Genomic DNA, 19,741 nt, shown 5'->3' with positions numbered 1-19,741 from the left:
CCTCAGAATATACAGGCTGAGTAAAACGGTTCTGCGGGGCTACAATGCTGGTAGCAGTATGTCGGTGAGTCTGGTGTAGAATAACAGTCTTTGGTTCCGCTAACTCTACAGGTGAAATGTTCATACTGGCTAACTCAGAGGAAATGCTGCGAGCGTTACAAGAATCTGATTGCTCAGGAACACAAAGATCGCTAGGTAGGACGGTCGGTGAATAACTTGGCACCAAGGTGTCACTCGGAATAACGTCTTTAGAGTCCAAACACACAGTGGCGGAGTTATCCAAGTCAGGCAACACAATGGCAGGCAAAACAGAGTTACTCACAGTGGTGGAACAGTCATGGGGTCCGGGATCAGAAAACTTGGGCTGAGTGTGTGACTCACCGTCACTCTCTCCCACGGTTGCAGCCAGCTCAGCTGTACTGCGGTGCTGAACTACTACAGGGGACTGCACTGAAGTCTGCACTGGCACAGGGGACTGCACTGATGGCTGTAGCAACGGTTGTGGTGAGAGTGGAGTAGGTGACTGCACAGGAAACTGAGCTAATGGTTCTGTTGCAAACGTAGCTGCTGATGACGGAGCAAATGGCTGTGCTACAGGGAGTTGGGAAACAGGAAACTGAGCGAGTGGTGGTGGTGAGAGTGGAGTTGGTGGTTGAGGAGGAGACTGGGCTGACTGGACGGGAGGAGACTGGGCTGACCGGACGGGAGGAGACTGGGCTATGGGCGACGGAGCGGCACACTGAACTGAGGGCGATGGAGCTACAGGGGACTGGAGAACAGGAGACTGAATCACAGCGGACTGGAGGACTGGAGACTGGACTGCGAACTGAACAGCAAGTGAGTGAACTGACTGGATTGGAGGCTGAACAGTAGGCGAGTGAACTGACTGGACTGGAAGCTGAACAGTAGGCGAGTGAACTGACTGGGCTGGAAGCTGAACAGTAGGAGAGTTAACTGACTGGGCTGGAAGCTGAACAGTAGGAGAGTTAACTGACTGGGCTGGCGAAGCTAATGGCTGAGCAGAGGTTGGTGAGGCTAATGGCTGAGCTGAGGGCAGATTGTAATCCACAGAGGAAAACACGGCTTTACTCTCGAGGGGTATGTTATCATGATGTCTGGGATCTGAATGCTCGAGCAGAACGAGAAAAAGACAGTCACTCTCACCAACGGGTACAGTCTGCTCTGCTATACTGGAGCGACACAGATAATCGTAACGAGACAGGGCAGGAGCAACACAACATGACGCATACTGACGGGAGACTGTCAAAGTAAAACAGGAAGTACACAGAGGCACAGACAGGAGGAGAGAGGGAGCACGGGGAGAGCGAAGACATAACGGGCTGGGGAAAATATGGAATAAAACACGAGGGGAAACGAGGGCTCACAGATAGACAGAGGGGCACACAGGGGGTAAAAGTAACAAGGGGAAGTCACATAAGGAACAAAATACAAAAATACAAGAAACTAAGAATGCTGGGCCAACATGGCCCAGGATCATGACAGATTTGTCCTCTCGCCACTGCTCTACTCCCTCTACCCCTCTACACTTCAGACTATGTGGCCTCCCAGGTCTCCAACACCATTGTGACGTTTGCTGACGACACAGTGGTGTTGGGTGCCATCTCCAAAAATGATGAGACGGCCTACATGGATGAAGTGAAGAATCTGGCATCATGGTGCCAGGATAACCATCTCCAGCTGAACGTTGGCAAGACCAAGGAGCTGGTGGTGGACCTCAGAAGGAGTCAGCACAGAGACTACAAGCCCACTATCATCAATGGAGCTCCAGTGGAGAGGGTGCCATCCTTCAAGTATCTTGGTGTCCACATCTCCTCAGACCTGACATGTTCTGCCCATATTCAGGTCCAGACCAAAAAGGCTAGGCAGCGCCTGTACCACCTACGACACCTGAGGTCTCTTCAGAGATCCTCAGGACTTTCTATACAGGCGCTGTGGAGAGCATTTTCACACAGAACATCACATCCTGGTTTGGGAACAGCTTTGTTAAGGACTAAAAAGCTCCTCAGAGGGTGATCCGTATAGCAGAACGCTGCTGCAGGATTGCTCTCCCCCCGGTTCAGGACACCTACACCAGGGGATGCCGGACTAGAGCAGCGCAGAGACTGAAGGACCCATCCCATCCTGGCAACAAACTGTTCCAACTTGTGCAATCCAGTAGAAGATTCCGCATCATCCGGGCAAGGACAGAGACACTCAAGAGAAGCTTCTATCCCCAAGCCATCCGGGCCCTAAACCAAAGACTGGTTGGGCAAACTCCTCATACTGGCATAGAATTTCCCAGGTAAGCTGAGGAGTGTGATCAAAGTTCCCTCTTATTTTTCATGTGTCTGCGCAAACACATAAACTCCCTGAGTGGTCCCTTGGACCACTGTGAGCAACAGCAGACGTGTGGACTGGGGTCATGCGAGCATCGAATCCACCCAAGTTACATGGTTTATAAAAATGATCAACTTACAGCATTTACATTTATGTTAGACTACTTTTAATTAAGTGCTTTAGCCCACTTACAATGAAAATTTAAATTGTTCATGACCTGTGTAGTGTGTTAACATTATTGGAAGTAAAAATAATTTGAACTCCAATTTTGAAAACAACCTTATTTTTTTCTGACTTTTATTATGAGTATGAGTCTGTGGTCTGGGAGAGAGTCCTGTAACTCTCTGTCTGCGAAATACAGTATATAATGACCAATGTTGGGCAATTAATTATATACCGTATTTCCCGGACTACAAAGCGCACCTGAATATTAGCCGCACAAGCTAAAATCAGGGGAAAATCCTGTTTTGTACATACATTAGCCGCACCTGACCAAAAGCCGCAGGTGTTTCAATGTTGACTTATCATATGTAAGAGAATATGCACAAAGCGAATTGTCAGGAAAGAGATGGCTGTTTGGAGACACACCCCTTTTATTAATATTTTGAAAAACAAGTTATGGGTACATATTTGCACATGTGCTGTGCTTCATAAATGAGTAACAAATGTAGTACATAACAGTAACCTACAGCACACCAGAAAAATAGATTCGGACTACCTTTTAGGCTCGGGTGCAGTGACACGGCTTTAACAAGAAGAAAAGTCAGTCATTCACCACCATCTTCCTGCGCACTAAAACCACCAAAGTCCTCTTCTCCAGTGTCGGAAACGAACAGGCTCAGGATGGCTTCGTCATCCACTCTCAGCTTCTTTCCTTCGTTGTCACTTTCAAAACCAAAGAAATCCTCATTGTCAGTGTCAGAGTCGAACACCCTCTGAAGGGCCGTGGCGGTGTCCTCCTCTTCATCATGCAGCAGTCCAGCCCTTCGAAATCCGTTGGTGATAGTGGATGTTTTCACACTTTTCCACGCTGTCAGAATCCACTGGTGGTGTTGAGCATAACTTGCTTTTCGCAAGTTTATCGCCGCTGGTCATCCACGACTCCCGCTGAACGCGTAGTGCTACTTTGAAGTTTGTTTTTCGCGCTACTTGTACGGCACTATGTTGCCTGGCGGATGGACATGTGACCAACATACCACTCTTGAACCCCGATCCTTCCGCCAGGCAACGTAGTGCCGTACAACAGCGGAACAAACAAAACAAATCGTCTTACGATATCACAAAAATCATGGACAATCCATAGAAAAGCCGCACCTGACTAAAAGCCGCAGGGTTCAAAGCTTGTGCAAAAAGTAGCGGCTTATAGCCCGACAATTACGGTAGTTACTTCTTCAAAAGAGTAACTGAGTTATGCAAACTACAATGTTTTTTGCAGCTATTTACCTAAAAATGCAGCCAAGGCGTTTTTTAAAATAAACATTTCAAACTATTTCCAGGACAATCAGGTGTTTTGCACCAAATGTGATGCCACACAAATTATTTGTGCCACCCCAAATAATAATTTCTGTCCACTATGAGATAAAGGAGAACAACTATGGAATCAGAACGATGCCACCTTGAAACGAAACCGAAAAAAATATTGAAACCAAAAAAAAATATTGTAACTGAAATAAATGTACTGAAAAATCTTGTATTGAAACCGAAAAACAAAAATGATAGTGAAAAACAATTATTTGAAACTGTAATTTTTTTGTTTTCGCTTACAATTTTTTTTTTCAGTTTCAATCAGTTTTTTTTGGTTTCAATCCATTTTTCGGTTTCAATCAAATTTTTTTCGGTTTCAAACCATTTTTCAGTTTCAATCCATTTTTCAGTTTATATACATTTTTCGGTTTCAAACCATTGTTCAGTTTCAATCTGCTGGCACTGTTTTGGTGTCCAGGGGCGCGCTGGGGGGAATTCCGGCCCGCATGTATTTGCATACATTATATAGGCCACTAGTGCTGACCAAGCTGCCATCTTTCTCTCTTCCCGTCTTTCAATGGCTGCTTCAATTTCAGCTTGACCCTCCAAACCGCAAGTAAGTAATCATTTTTTGTCATCTTTCCTTTCTGTCCCACTGGACTGGACATTAGTTTAGTTTTTTTTAGCTACATCTGGTGAAGTTGTGGTAAAATGCTGGTATTAGCCTATTCGTCGTAGCAAGCTAGCCTGAAGCTAATATTTGCTAAATTTAGGGACACCGGTGTCTCTTTAGAAGTTGGAGGCCGGTGTTTTAGGAACGGCACAAGATCTCATCAACAGGCAGTGTTGGGCAGTAACGTAATACATGCACCAGCGTTACGTATTTAAAATACAAAATGAGTAAATGCATCCGTTACAGTTACCGCTCAATAGGTGATATTTAGAATACAGTTAGTTTGTTGAAATAAATGGATTACATGGCGGTATTTTCCTGTTTCATATGTTAGGCTATGGTCTCTCTATTTTTGGTAATTCCACACCGGTGGAAACCCAAACAAAACACGCAATAAGAGCCTCTAAAAATTATTATACAAAAAGGATTTAATATGAAGGCAATAGCAGAGTACAGGCATCGCCCTAAACAATGTAGCCTCATGGGCAGTGTAGTCCGTGCTGCAGGGAGAATGGACTGCCATACCCGTTATGTGTCTGTGAGCGAGGGAGGGAGAGAAAGGAAAAGTACGAGCTGTCACGGAGCAGAAACGGGAGCTGGAAGCATATAAACATAATAATAACCACTGCAGCCAAAAAGAGTGCCTGACGAGCCCAGCTGTAAGTAAGCTATTAAGACTGGACTGTACACTGTGTTCGTGTTTTCCTCTGAAATAATAAGTCCCGTTGGAGCAGCCTTTCAACGCCTCTCTCTGTCTCTCGCTAGCAAAGTTGACCCAGACCACAAAGTAGTTGTGGTCTGGGTCTGTCTCAAAGTTGTCTCAAAGTTTTTTCCGTTTCAATACAAGATTTTTCAGTACATTTATTTCAGTTACAATATTTGTTTTTGGTTTCAATATTTTTTTCGGTTTCGTTTCAAGGTTGCATCGTTCTGATTCCATAAACAACAGCCTGATACCTGCAGGCCTGACAACAGGAGATGTATCACTCCTGTAACACCTATAGCATTCAGTAGTCGCCTCATTATTCTGACACACACAACAAAACTATTGACTACGCTACACACTAACTACACAAGATTTGCGCTAAAAGATGCAAATCTCTCACATCTCAAAACACCGCTGTCACTCCTAAAACTTCCCCCCTTCATAACAACTAAATGCCATGTAACCATATCATTTGTTGATTGGTCGACATGGAAAATGTTTCGACCAATAGGAAAGGGTGGGGTTTTTTTGGTTTTGTTTTTGCTCACAGGCGGAGAATGCTTTCTAGCGTTTTCCTTATAAAACACTGTTTTTACCGTTTCTTCCCGCAGTAAATATAAACGATTTTTATCATAACTCTGGTTTTACATGGCCTATCAACACAATTTAAAAACTGGTATAAAGTCCACACTTTTTCCGTCAATGGTTCCGTCTGTCCTGCTCACATCTCCAATGGTTGTACGCGTTGTCATTAACGGGGCTTCACTCCACATCAGCCCCGCCACTTTGCTAGCCAGGCACTTACTGACTAACACTGCAAAGCAGAAGTGTTTAAGTATTGATTTTAATTTAAATTCAGGTTAGATTTTTATTTGTGAGTAACGCAGATTTTCTATGCGCAGAGACCGTGCCAGCAGTGCGCAATTGCGCACGTGCGCAGACTAGAAGGAATATTGAGTGTGATCCCACTATAGTTGGAACACACCCTCCGGACCCCCTTCTTAAAGGTGGGAACCACCACCCCACTCTGCCAGTCCAGAGGTACCACCCCTGATCTCCACGCAACATTGTAGAGACACGTAAACCATGACAGTCCTACAACATCCAGAGCCTTCAGGAACTCAGGGCAGACCTCATCCACCCCAAGGGCTCCACTACCAAGGAGTTTTTTAACTGCCTCAGTGACCTTACCCCTGGAGATTGTTGGATCATCCCCTCATCCCCAGACTCGGCTTTCTCTACGGAATACGAGCCAGTGGGATTAAGGAGGTTCTCAAAGTATTCCTTCCATTGCCCGAATATTTTTGTCAGTCAAAGTCAGCAGCGCTTCACCTGCACTATACACAGTGCAGGTAACACCACTTTCCTCTCCTAAGTTGCCTGACGGTTTGCCAAAATATCTTTCAGGCAGTCCATAAGTCTTTTTCCATGGCCTCTCTAAACTCCTCCCACACCCAAATTTTGGTTCAGCCACTGCCCGAGCCATGTTCCACTTGGGGAAGGGAAGATGGGGATGTAAGCATTTTGAAAATAAGACCAAGATAAGTTTCTGTTTTTGTGCTGTCCAGTAGAGTTTGGGTGTCTCAGTGCTTCTTGATTCAGGTACAGACCAGAACACCCAGAATCCCTGATCTGATTCCAGACTGTTCCAGACAGCTCAATCTTACTTTTCCATTTCCTCTCACCACCTCATTACCAAATATAGAACTAAATTTATTTATTTATTTTTAAGAAGAAGAAGAAAAAAGGACATCAGTAGACTGAGTATCAACCATTTTATATACTGTACCTCTTAATAATCCATTCTCAAATCCATTTTTTTTTACATTACAGGTGTTTAACCTGTAAGGTTAAAGATGGCGCTGGAGTGACGGCAGCCTTTCCAAGTAGCTCTGCAACACCGCACCTTTTTTGTTAACTTTAACTTTTTTAGACTAGGCTTTTCAAACTTTTTTTCACCTTCCTCTACTTATACCTCCTAGATATAGCGATACAAGATGGATAATGCACTTTTTAAAACTTCTGGAACCAGTTCCTTCATCTATTCGAGAGCGGAGCTGCTGGCACTAAAAACAAAGGGACAGACCGGCATGCGACACAACATCCCGGCCGAGCTAAAGAGGAGCTACAGAGGCTGCAAAGCTGGAGCGAGGAGAGCGGATCACCGGAGGCGATTCAAACCATCAATCCCGACAGTGATCATGGGCAACGTGAACTCGTTACAGAATAAGATTGATGAACTGTGCGCTCTGAACAACCACAGACTATACCGTGAGTGCAGCTTGTTTATCTTCACGGAGACGTGGCTAACCGAGCTAACGCCGCAGGCTAACGTAGACCTATGCGGTTTCACATCCGTGAGAGCCGATAGGGACACGCAGGCCAGCGGAAAAAGCAGAGGTGGGGGACTCATTGTCTACGTTAACAACAGATACTGTAACCCTGGACACGTCTCCGTTAAAGTTTCGGTATGCCGTCCGGACCTGGAGCTGCTAGCTGTTAGCTTGCGGCCATATTATCTACCTCGGGAGTTCAGTCATGTGATCTGTGTGTGTGTTTACATCCCTCCGAGGGCCGACGCAACAGCTGCCTGTGAGAAAATACACACAGTCACAGCAAGACTTCAGACACAAAACCCCGAGGCTTTCATTATTATATCTGGAGACTTTAACCATGCCACACTGGACTCTACTCTGGCTGCTTTTCACCAGTTTGTGAATTGTCCCACAAGGAGCAACAGGACAATTGATCTACTATATGCTAATGTGAGAGATGCATACAGAGCCACCCCCCTCCCCCCACTAGGGAAGTCAGACCACAACCTGGTTTACCTACAGCCACAATACACACCCCTCGTCCAAAGGCAGCCGGTCACAACGCGCTCCATCCGGAGATGGACCCCAGAAAAGGAGGATGCTCTGAGGGACTGTTATGACACCACAGACTGGGATGTGCTCCTGAGCCCACATGGTGAGGACATAGAGGGGGCGACACACTGTCTTACAGACTACCTCAACTTTTGTGTGGACACGGTCGCCCCTGCTAAGACGGTACGGTGTTATCCTAATAACAAACCGTGGGTAAACACAGGAAGTCAAAGCTGTCCTCAACATGAAGAAGAAGGCTTTCAGGAGCAAAGTGAAGGAGGAGATGAAAGCAGCACAGCGGGAGGTGAAACGCTGCCTGAGGGAAGCAAAGGACACCTACAGGAGGAAGGTGGAGCAGAAGTTGGAGAGGAACAATATGAGGGAGGTCTGGAATGGTGTGAAAACCATCACAGGCCACAACACCAAGAAAAGCACAGTGGGGGGGACTGTGGAGAAGGCAAACGAACTCAACAACTTCTTCAACAGGTTTGACCAGCCCACAACCCCCCCACCCTCACCTTCACTACAGAGTCCAATCCCCACTCTCCTACCTCCCTCGCTTCCCCCCCTTCCTGACACCATGACACCCCCCTCCTCCAATCCCTCTCTCAGCAGCAAGACATCTCCCCCCCTCCCCTCCTCCCAAACATCTCCCAGTGTCACAGTGGATCAGGTCAGGAGACAACTGAGGAAGCTTCGCCCCAGAAAGGCAGCAGGCCCAGACAAGGTGTGTCCTAGGATGCTAAAGGCGTGTGCTGCTGAACTTGGTTTGGCAGACAACGAGTCTTCAACCTCAGTCTGCGACTGGGGAGAGTGCCCGCCCTATGGAAGACATCCTGCATCGTCCCGGTCCCCAAAAAGAACCGGCCCAATGAGCTGAATGACTTCCGACCGGTGGCACTGATGTCACATCTTATGAAGACTCTAGAGCGGCTCTTCCTCAACCTCCTCCGACCACAGGTACAACATGCCCAGGACCCACTACAGTTTGCATACAAGGCGGGTGTCGGAGTGGAGGATGCCATCCTGTACCTCCTACACAGAGCCCACTCACACCTGGATGGGGGAAAAGGCACGGTCAGGATCCTGTTTCTTGACTTTTCCAGTGCCTTTAATACCATCCGGCCCTGTATGCTTCAGGAAAAACTGAACAGGATGGAGGTGGACCCCTGCCTGGTCGCTTGGATCTCCGACTACCTCACCGACAGACCACAGTACGTCAGGCTGAAGGACATCACGTCTGACACAGTGGTCAGCAGCACAGGAGCACCACAGGGAACTGTGCTGTCCCCTCTTCTCTTCACCCTGTACACCTCTGACTTCTGCTACAACTCTGAATTATGCCACATTCAGAAGTTTGCAGACGACACAGCCATCATGGGGTGTATCTGGGATGATCAGGAAGAGGAGTACAGAAGTCTGGTGAGGAACTTTGTCGCATGGAGTCACACAAACCACCTGCAACTCAACACCTCAAAGACTAAGGAACTGGTTGTGGACTTCGGGAGGTCTAGAGCAGGTCCACTGCCGGTTCAGATAGAGGGGGAGGAGGTGGAGGTGGTCAACAAGTACAAGTACCTCGGGCTGTGGGTGGACAATAAACTGGACTGGTCATGCAACACAGAGCACCTGTATAAAAAAGCCCAAAGCCGACTGTACTTCCTCAGGAGGCTGAGGTCTTTTAACATCTGCAGGAAGCTCCTGAGGATGTTTTACCAGTCGGTGGTTGCTGGAGTACTTTTCTATGCTGTGGTGTGCTGGGGGAGCAGCACAGCAAAGAAGGACTCATCCAGGCTGGAGAAACTGATCAGGAGGGCTAGCTCTGTGGTCGGCATGAAGCTGGACACTCTGGTGACAGTGGCAGAGAAAAGGACATTAAAGAAACTGATGGACATTATGGACAATGCCAGGCATCCTCTGCACACGGCCATTAACAACCAGAAGAGTCTGTTCAGTGACAGGTTGCTTCTCCCAAAGACAAGAACTAACAGACTTAAAAACTCCTTTGTCCCACACGCCATCAGACTGTTTAACTCCTCTCTGGAGGGGAGAGGGAGGGGAAACAGGAGGACAAAGGAGGGGGGAACAACTAAGCTGTAGTGCCTCTTCACCTCACTGTGCAATACCTTTTGTGCAATACTTTTGTAAATAGTCAACAGTGCAATAGACCTCAATACTTGAAATGTGCAATTCACTTGTATTTTTATTTTTTATTCCTATTTATTCCCATTTATCCCCTTCGTATATTTAATTTATATTGTCTCTGTATTTATATATATGTGTGTGTGTGTGTGTGTGTGTGTGTGTGTGTGTGTGTGTGTGTGTGTGTGTGTATATATATATATATATAATATTCTTTAACTCTGTAACTTCTGTCGGTGCTGTGCTTTTTTGGAAATCGAATTTCCAAGAGGAACCCACCCGAGGGATTAATAAAGTTCTATCTAATCTAATCTAATCTAACCTTCTGGGGTCCTGGGTTTTATTGGTCGTTTTTGACTACTTTTGATTTCACCTCTATATTTCACCTTTAAAAACTGTTATCTTGCCTTGTTTGGTATCATTATTTTCAGCACAACCTCAAATATCTGAAATTCAAGTTATTTTTTTAATTTTGACATACTATATTAGCACAATTGATCTAAATTCAGACAAAAAAATTAAAAACCGAATGGAAAAAAGTTATATTTTTTCTACTGTAAAAGCCACAAACATGTTTAACAAATCATTTTCATAACTTGAAATATAAATATAAATTGTACATTGTGTTTTCCAACCCATAATACTTTCAGGATTGTGTTTGACTGAATGTGTCTCTGTCAAAGATTTGTGAGTTCAGTGCTGGGCCATTACTACAAGTCTGATGATGAGGTCCAGCAAGACACTGAAGTGCAAAACTGGATTAAAGAAATCTTTGAGCATGGATTTCTGTCACAGGAAAGCACAGGCAAGTTTGAAACAAGAATCAAACCTTGTCGTGATAACGGAGACATTGTATATTATTGTAAAGCAATGTAAATTAACTCTCTGTATGTGTTGAAGTGATTCACTTTATTATTTTTTGTGATCAGGAATTCCGCAGAAATTCAGCACTGTCGATGAGATGGTCAAGTTTGTCACCATGGTGATCTTCACTTGCTCTGCTCAGCACTCAGCTGTCAACTCTGGACAGGTGAAGGCTTATGGTTTACTCATAATAATGTTTTTTCCCCATCACATTCTGTAGTTTTGTCTGTCTTACTTAAATAGATCAGTTTAAGGCTTGTCAGGGATTTTGTAAAACCCCCCTGTCAAGAGTAAACACAAGATTTCAATATTTAATGATTTCATCATGTTTCCATAGTGTAGTGGTTTACAGATTTAAACCTGTAAAACCGTATGTAAAAGATTCCCAGCTTGATTCCAGAAGGAGACACAAATCCCTTTGGGTTTGCTTCAGGAAAGGCATCTGATTTAATAGTCTGCTTAATCAAATGTCCAGAGGTACCTGGTGTGTTGACCCCTGTGAATAAGTGAACACTGCACAAGGCTCGCATGCGGAGTGAAGCAGAAAAAAAGTGCGAGAGAGAGGGTGAGAGAAAGAAAAAGAAAAAACCCACGGTTTGCGATAAGGAGCCGGCTCACGTCGTTCACGCGAAAGGTACCCTTACGCGTCTCTCAACACGTTCTCACTCCCAAAGCGTAATATTTTACGCTAGGTGACAAATCATCAACATATTACACTTCAGGGCAACCAACACATCTCTAAATGACCAAGTCGGAAAAATGAGGAAACAGAACCATTTGGAAGCAATCTACAAATTTATGTTCATTGTATTTGAAATGCTTTGGAAAACACTATTTAACATCAATAAAGTGCTAGTTGAGATAAGGTTAGGGTTAGGGCTGAAATACATGGCTGGAACGTGTATTGCTGCGGGAGCATCATTCTACTGTATTTCACCCATAACCCGGCACGTAGCATAAGAATGCGGAAGGTCACCTTTCGCGTTCCTCAGGAACACTGTGGGACATGACAAATCATCAGGATGTTACGCCTTGGGATTGCGAATGTGATGCGTCACTATGATACGCTCCGGATTGTGGAGTAAATCCAATAGAATGCTAGCTGCAGCCCTAAACCACGCTCCAGCCATCTTTTCCAGCCCTAACCCCAACCTTAATCCTAACCAAAACCGTAACCTTAACCCTATCAGATAGTGTTTTCCAAAGTGATTCATTATCAGATCGGAAACGAAATTCCCATTTATAGATTGAATTCAAATGGCTCTCATGCCTCAAAATGTGTAACATACAGGTGATTTGGCTTCCGAGCGTGTATGTTACGAGTTCTGAGGTCAAGTCGTTTGTATGTCACATAGCGTCAGTATGTTACATTTTGGGATGAGAACGATTTGTTTAATATATCAACATGCTCAGCATAGTCACATTAAAAGTAATCTTAAATCCTTAATAAAATGGACAGAATTTTCACTTGAGCCTTTATCTGTCACTACATCAAACCAAAGGAGTATCTATCTTTATAGATTCATTTATCTTACCATCTGCCAAACCTAATATTTGGTATGCCTTGGTCACTAGTCCACATTTCCCTTGGCTGATAGTTTAAATATGAATTCATCAAAAACAGCAGAGACATTATCTCTTATCACTCCTAAATCTTTCAAAGTTATGATGCAAGTTTTTTTGATCCCAGTCAGTATTTTACATCTTCATCTATCCTGTGTTAATGTTTTTATATTAGCCTGACCATAGCTCTGTAGCTAGCAACCAGGTAGCACATCATTAGATGTCAATTAGCCCGACCTCTAATGACCTAATGACCCCCTAACTTGTCGTCCCTATCACATTCCAGAGCAAAAATTCAAAGCCTATCAATAATTAATGACTTATTAATTTCTTCTACAATGCAGTTTGACTACGGTGGCTTTATGCCCAACAGTCCTACCTCTTTGCAACTTCCCCCACCAACAGAAAAGGGGGCAGCAAGTGAGAAAATTATGATGACCACATTCCCAGGGATAAACACAGTAATTCATGGCATGGCTGTCATGTGGCTACTCAGCAAGCAGTACTCTGATCGTGTAAGTGCGCTGCAAAGACTTCATGAAGAAAATGTTATCGTGCTTAACTCATGGATATAATAGAAATGCAAAACTAAATGTTTGCTCCCATATTGATGTCATCAGATCCCAATTGGCCACTATCCAGAGAAGCACTTTAGTGAGAAGGTTCCTCTCCACCTGATAAGTGATTTCCAAGACAAGCTCAAACAGCTGAGTACAGAAATCAAACAGGAGGAAAAGAATAAGAACAAGAATTTGTACCTGCCATACAGACACTTGGATCCAGAGGTGATTGAAAACAGTATTTCAATTTGAATGATAGGACATGGGTCCTTCTCCTTTAGCTCCTAAAACAGTACAGGGAGTGCAGAATTATTAGGCAAGTTGTATTTTTGAGGAATATTTTTATTATTGAACAACAACCATGTTCTCAATGAACCCAAATAACTCATTAATATCAAAGCTGAATGTTTTTGGAAGTAGTTTTTAGTTTGTTTTTAGTTTTAGCTATTTTAGGGGGATATCTGTGTGTGCAGGTGACTATTACTGTGCATAATTATTAGGCACCTTAACAAAAAACAAATATATACCCATTTCAATTATTTATTTTTACCAGTGAAACCAATATGACATCTCCACATTCACAAATATACATTTCTGACATTCAAAAACAAAACAAAAACAAATCAGCGACCAATATAGCCACCTTTCTTTGCAAGGACACTCAAAAGCCTGCCATCCATGGATTCTGTCAGTGTTTGATCTGTTCACCATCAGCATTGCGTGCAGCAGCAACCACAGCCTCCCAGACACTGTTCAGAGAGGTGTACTGTTTTCCCTCCTTGTAAATCTCACATTTGATGATGGACCACAGGTTCTCAATGGGGTTCAGATCAGGTGAACAAGGAGGCCATGTCATTAGTTTTTCTTCTTTTATACCCTTTCTTGCCAGCCACGCTGTGGAGTACTTGGACGCGTGTGATGGAGCATTGTCCTGCATGAAAATCATGTTTTTCTTGAAGGATGCAGACTTCTTCCTGTACCACTGCTTGAAGAAGGTGTCTTCCAGAAACTGGCAGTAGGACTGGGAGTTGAGCTTGACTCCATCCTCAACCCAAAAAGGCCCCACAAGCTCATCTTTGATGATACCAGCCTAAACCAGTACTCCACCTCCACCTTGCTGGCGTCTGAGTCGGACTGGAGCTCTCTGCCCTTTACCAATCCAGCCACGGGCCCATCCATCTGGACCATCAAGACTCACTCTCATTTCATCAGTCCATAAAACGTTAGAAAAACCAGTCTTGAGATATTTCTTGGCCCAGTCTTGACGTTTCAGCTTGTGTGTCTTGTTCAGTGGTGGTCGTCTTTCAGCTTTTCTTACCTTGGCCATGTCTCTGAGTATTGCACACCTTGTGCTTTTGGGCACTCCAGTGATGTTGCAGCTCTGAAATATGGCCAAACTGGTGGCAAGTGGCATCTTGGCAGCTGCACGCTTGACTTTTCTCAGTTCATGGGCAGTTATTTTGTGCCTTGGTTTTTCCACACGCTTCTTGTGACCCTGTTGACTATTTTGAATGAAACGCTTGATTGTTCTATGATCACGCTTCAGAAGCTTTGCAATTTTGAGACTGCTGCATCCCTCTGCAAGATATCTCACTATTTTTGACTTTTCTGAGCCTGTCAAGTCCTTCTTTTGACCCATTTTGCCAAAGGAAAGGACGTTGCCTAATAATTATGCACACCTGATATAGGGTGTTGATGTCATTAGACCACACCCCTTCTCATTACAGAGATGCACATCACCTAATATGCTTAATTGGTAGTAGGCTTTCGAGCCTATACAGCTTGGAGTAAGACAACATGCATGAAGAGGATGATGTGGACAAAATACTCATTTGCCTAATAATTCTGCACTCCCTGTATGTGTGAAAGAGTCACATAGTGAAAAGTTTTGTTATTTGTTTCAACTCATGGATGAATTGGTGTCTTTTCTTGATTACTACTGCACTGTATGTCTTTCATATTTAGAATAGAATGCAGAGGAAAAAGTGAGCTCTGGTTTATAACTGATTCTACTGATTTAGCCTTCCTTGTATTTCATAATTTAATCATATGCATATCATAACCTTCTTTGTTTCTCAGTGCACAGAGAAACCTTTTGAATAGATATGAAGCTGCAGCAGTGAAAGTTTTATAAACAGGGTGGTTTTCCTTTTTTTTTCTCAACACGATGTAGGCATTGTCTGCATTCCGTTTTAATGTAACCATGCTATACCCAGACACTGAGACAAAATATGAGTCTAAAATGTTGTTTCATTTAATCATCTTAATAATTATCTTAGAATTCATTTCAAAATACTTTTTAACTGACTTGACGTGATCACATGTTTTAAACATTAAACTCAAAGCTTAAAGTACGGTGTTGTCAATGTTTGTGAATTTTCTTATCTTTTATCAAAAAGTCATGTAAAATATTTAAAAACATAGATTTTATTTGTACATCTCACAGACACAGGCACATGCTAGTTTGTTAGTACTAGACATCCAAATGAAATCCTAGAATTTCAATGAATATTAGGACAGATTCACTGATATTTTCTCTTATAAGCATTAAATTATTTTAATCACCTAATTAAATCAGGATTTGTCTGATAGGTTGACATTCTTCCACCTGACAGTTGAGGATGTGCAGTTAAAACAGAAATAATGGATTGTGGCACACACAATTGAGATTCTCTTACTGCCTCTTTATTTTGAGTTTCAAAGGAAGAACTTGTAGAACATCTCTGTCTGCATAACATGCAGCTCATTGATCTCACTACATTCATTTTAATTCATTCAATTATTTCATAGAATCCCAACAAACGGAGCCAGAGCCAGAGCCAGAGAACAAGAGTCCAAAAAATGTTCAGGAGGTTGGTTGAGAGACCACTGGCAGAAACAATTTCAATGTTCCCTTCAATGTTACAGCCACTCACAAGGACAATGAAGGAAGATATATATTGGTTAAAGGGATGTTGCATGGGGAAACTGTTCTCCTAGGTAATATATATGCGCCGAATGCACAGGATGGCGAATTTTATACGGTATTATTTAGTCAATTAGTGGACATGGACTGTGCTAATATAATATTAGCGGGTGACTTTAACTGTGTTTTATGCCCTAAAATGGATAAATTTCCCCCACAATCTATTTTGACCAAAAATTCCAAAGCCCTTTGGCAAATTATAAATGAGCTTGACCTTATAGATGTCTGGCGACACTATAATCCACTATCTAAGGAGTACACTTTCCATTCTAACCCTCACTTGTCAGCATCTCGTATAGATTATATTTTTATGTCCAAGTGTATCAGTCAGTTAGTTCAGCAGGTAAATATTGGTCATATAGGTCTCTCTGACCATGCTCCTGTTGTCTTAACCATTCAACCCATGAGACATATTGAGCGCTCTAGGTCTTGGAAGATGAGCACACTGTCTCTTTTGGATGAGAAATTTATACATTTCATAACAGAGCAAACAACAGTATTCTTAGAAATAAATGATAAAGAGGAGATAGACACGAGAACTTTATGGGATAGCTGTAAGGCTTACATGAGAGGGATGATTATTTCATACACAAGTCATAAAAGGAAGCAACGATTAATAAGGCAGTTAGAGATCGAGAATAATATAAAAAAGCTGGAGAAACAATACTATGTAACAAAATCAGCTGAAACATTAAGTGAGCTTAATATTGCCAGGACATCTTTGCGTAATTTGATAATGCGAAAGGCTGAAAGAGATGTCCTTCTTGCCAGACAACGTCTTTTTGAATCAGCTAGTAAGCCTAACCGCTTTCTGGCTCGTCTTGCAAGGAATACTCCATCAAGTTCCTTTATCACAGCTATTGTGGATGTGAATGGTGAAAGACAAGTAGGAAACCGTCAGATTAATGAGTGCTTCAGAGAATTCTATACAAACTTATATCAATCTGAGATGGACATAACAAGGCTTAACTCAGGCTTCTTCCTAAACGACTTAGTATTCCCTCAGCTTTCTGAAGATCAGGTAAGCCTGCTGGAGTCACCCATAACAATGATAGAGGTGGATAAAGCTATATCTGCACTCCAGTCAGGGAAATGTCCTGGGGCAGATGGTTTCCCAGTAGAATTTTTTAAGGTAATGAAAATGAAGTTAAATAGTTTATTATTAAGGGTTTTTAATAAAGCATTTGAAGAATCGAAACTCCCAGAATCTATGTATCAGGCTAATATAACATTGATAGCTGAAAAAGATAAAAATCCAGAGTCATGCTCATCTTACAGGCCTATTAGCCTTCTTGGTGCTGATAATAAGATACTTTCAAAGATACTGGCTCTTAGGCTAGAAAAAGTCATGTGCTCTGTCGTGCATGCTGATCAGACAGGCTTTATTAAGGGGAGGAATTCTTATAATAATACTCGACGCCTATTTAATATTATTCATTTTTTAAATTTTCATCAGATCCCTGGGGTTGTTGTTTCTATGGATGCCGAAAAGGCATTCGGTAGAATTGAATGGGAATATATGTTTGAAATAATGAGAAGATTTGGGTTTGGAAAAAACTTTCTGGGGTGGATCAAAATTATATACAAATCACCAATAGCATCTGTGTTAACTAACGGCTTGTTATCTTCCCCATTTTCACTGAGCAGAGATACAGCACAAGGTAGCCCATTGTCACCACTATTATTTGCTTTGGCCATCGAGCCTTTGGCCATGGCCATTAGACAAAATCCAAGTGTTCTTGGAGTTAAAATTGGGGATAGACAACATAAAATTCTGCTTTATGCAGACGATATTCTTCTGACACTGACTGACCCGGTTAACTCTTTACCCGTTCTTATTAGGTGTATCAAGGACTTTGGTCTTATATCTGGATACAAAGTAAATTTTGATAAATCTGTTATAATGACTTTGTGTAGTGGAGGGGATAATGAACCTTTATATGTTAAACCTTTTCATTGGGCACCATCAGGTTTTGTATATTTGGGAGTTAAAGTTACACCAAATGTTGGACACTTATATAGAGAAAATATTAATGGAATGGTTCAAGATCTTCAGGAGATGCTGACAAGATGGAGATCACTTCCGATATCATTTTTGGGAAGAATAAATCTCATTAAAATGGTAATCCTACCGAAAATATTATATCCCACAGGCATGTTGTTTGCAATTTTGAAATCAGAAGATATTAAAGTAATTAACTAGGCTATGGTGGATTTCATTTGGGCAGGAAGAAAACCCAAAATTAAATTGGAGACACTACAGTTACCGAAAGATCTGGGCGGGTGGGGAGTGCCAAACATAGAAAATTATGTCCTCTCAATACAAGCGAGGATTCTTTCTTCCTGGATACATGAACATTCTGATCTGCCATGGCTAAATATTGAGGAAGTATTATGTAAACCATCCTCACCTGTTAACTTCTTAGGGAAACGTCTAAATGACTTACCTCACGTAATAAAGCACAACCCACTGATATATAATGCTATGTGGACGTGGGGAAAACTGAGAAAATTTTTTAACAGTAGTCTTCCGTTTAATATCTTGTCAACGTTTATAAATAATCCAGACCTTCTGCCGCAAAACATAGGGTCAAGCTTTGTGGGATGGCATAAAGTAGGTGTAAAGAGGTTTTATGACCTCTTTAAACATGGTGAGTTTAAATCATTTGAATCCTTGAAGTCCCAGTATTCTATGTCAAAGACTGAGTTTTATAAGTATTTGCAATTGAGAAATTATGTGTTAAAAAATGCTAAATCATTACAAATCTCAACTGCCTCTTTTCGGTTGGAGAAATTTTTTCTGGATAATAGGGAGCATAAACATTTTGTATCAAAGTTTTATTCTGAGATTTATGCCCTAATTGTGGATAAACTGGCATGGTTGAGAAAATCTTGGGGGACGCTGCTTAAATGTGAAATAGATATACAGGCATGGGACAAAATTTTGCTCCTTCCATCCAAAATCTCTGTTTGTAACCGATTTAAAGAACTGCAGTACAAAATTTTGCACAATGTGTATATTTCTCCGTATTTTTATAGTAAGTATAATATGGGAATATCTCCAAACTGTCTCAAGTGTAAGGTCAGAGTGGGCACTAGATTCCACTGCTTGTGGGAATGTGCTATTATTCAGTCATTTTGGAAAGAGGTCTGCGCCAATATTAGTACAGCCATTGGTCATCAGGTGACAGAAAACCCATTAATGTGTATATTGGGATATATTCCTGTCTCACTGGTACAACATGAGCATGTAATTCAGTCACTGTTAATGTTGGCCAGGAAAAGCATTATGTTGAGATGGGTGGGGGCTGAGCCTCCCTCCATTTCTCTATGGAAGTCGCTCATCATTGAAGTTATGACTCTGATCAGGCTGGGACATTATATTGATGGGAGCTCCCGAATTTTTGTGGACAAATGGAAGAAACCACTGGAAGCACTGGGAGTAACCTATAAACTGGATCCTAGAGGACAACAGTTATGGACATAATGTTGTAATATTCTAGTGCTGTGTAGTGTTATTATTTTGGATGTGAACCAGTCTTATATTTGTTGGGGAAAAAAGTTAAATAAAAGTTATAAAAAAAAAATAAAAAAAATAAA

General features: G+C 42.5%; 1 protein-coding gene across 1 annotated transcript in view; it reads left to right on the top strand.

The window, feature by feature from the left end:
* LOC146607820 (polyunsaturated fatty acid lipoxygenase ALOX15B-like) overlaps nt 1–13,428 on the top strand; it is a 32,224-nt gene extending 18,796 nt beyond the window's left edge. Inside the window, exons 11-14 of the mRNA XM_085347095.1 lie at nt 10,873–10,994; nt 11,119–11,219; nt 12,961–13,131; nt 13,237–13,428. Of these exons, the coding sequence (XP_085203221.1) occupies nt 10,873–10,994; nt 11,119–11,219; nt 12,961–13,131; nt 13,237–13,428 (586 nt within the window). The remainder of the gene's footprint in view (nt 1–10,872; nt 10,995–11,118; nt 11,220–12,960; nt 13,132–13,236) is intronic.
* Nucleotides 13,429–19,741: the final 6,313 nt, after the last annotated feature.

Source organism: Diplotaxodon limnothrissa, linkage group LG23 (genome assembly GCF_057381915.1).
Source record: "Diplotaxodon limnothrissa isolate DT_005_m linkage group LG23, D_limnothrissa_male_GT1.1, whole genome shotgun sequence".
In the NCBI taxonomy this organism is placed as follows: Eukaryota; Metazoa; Chordata; class Actinopteri; order Cichliformes; family Cichlidae; genus Diplotaxodon; species Diplotaxodon limnothrissa.
Note: the sequence above shows the minus strand (reverse complement) of the source record. Positions and strands in the feature narration are given on the sequence as shown.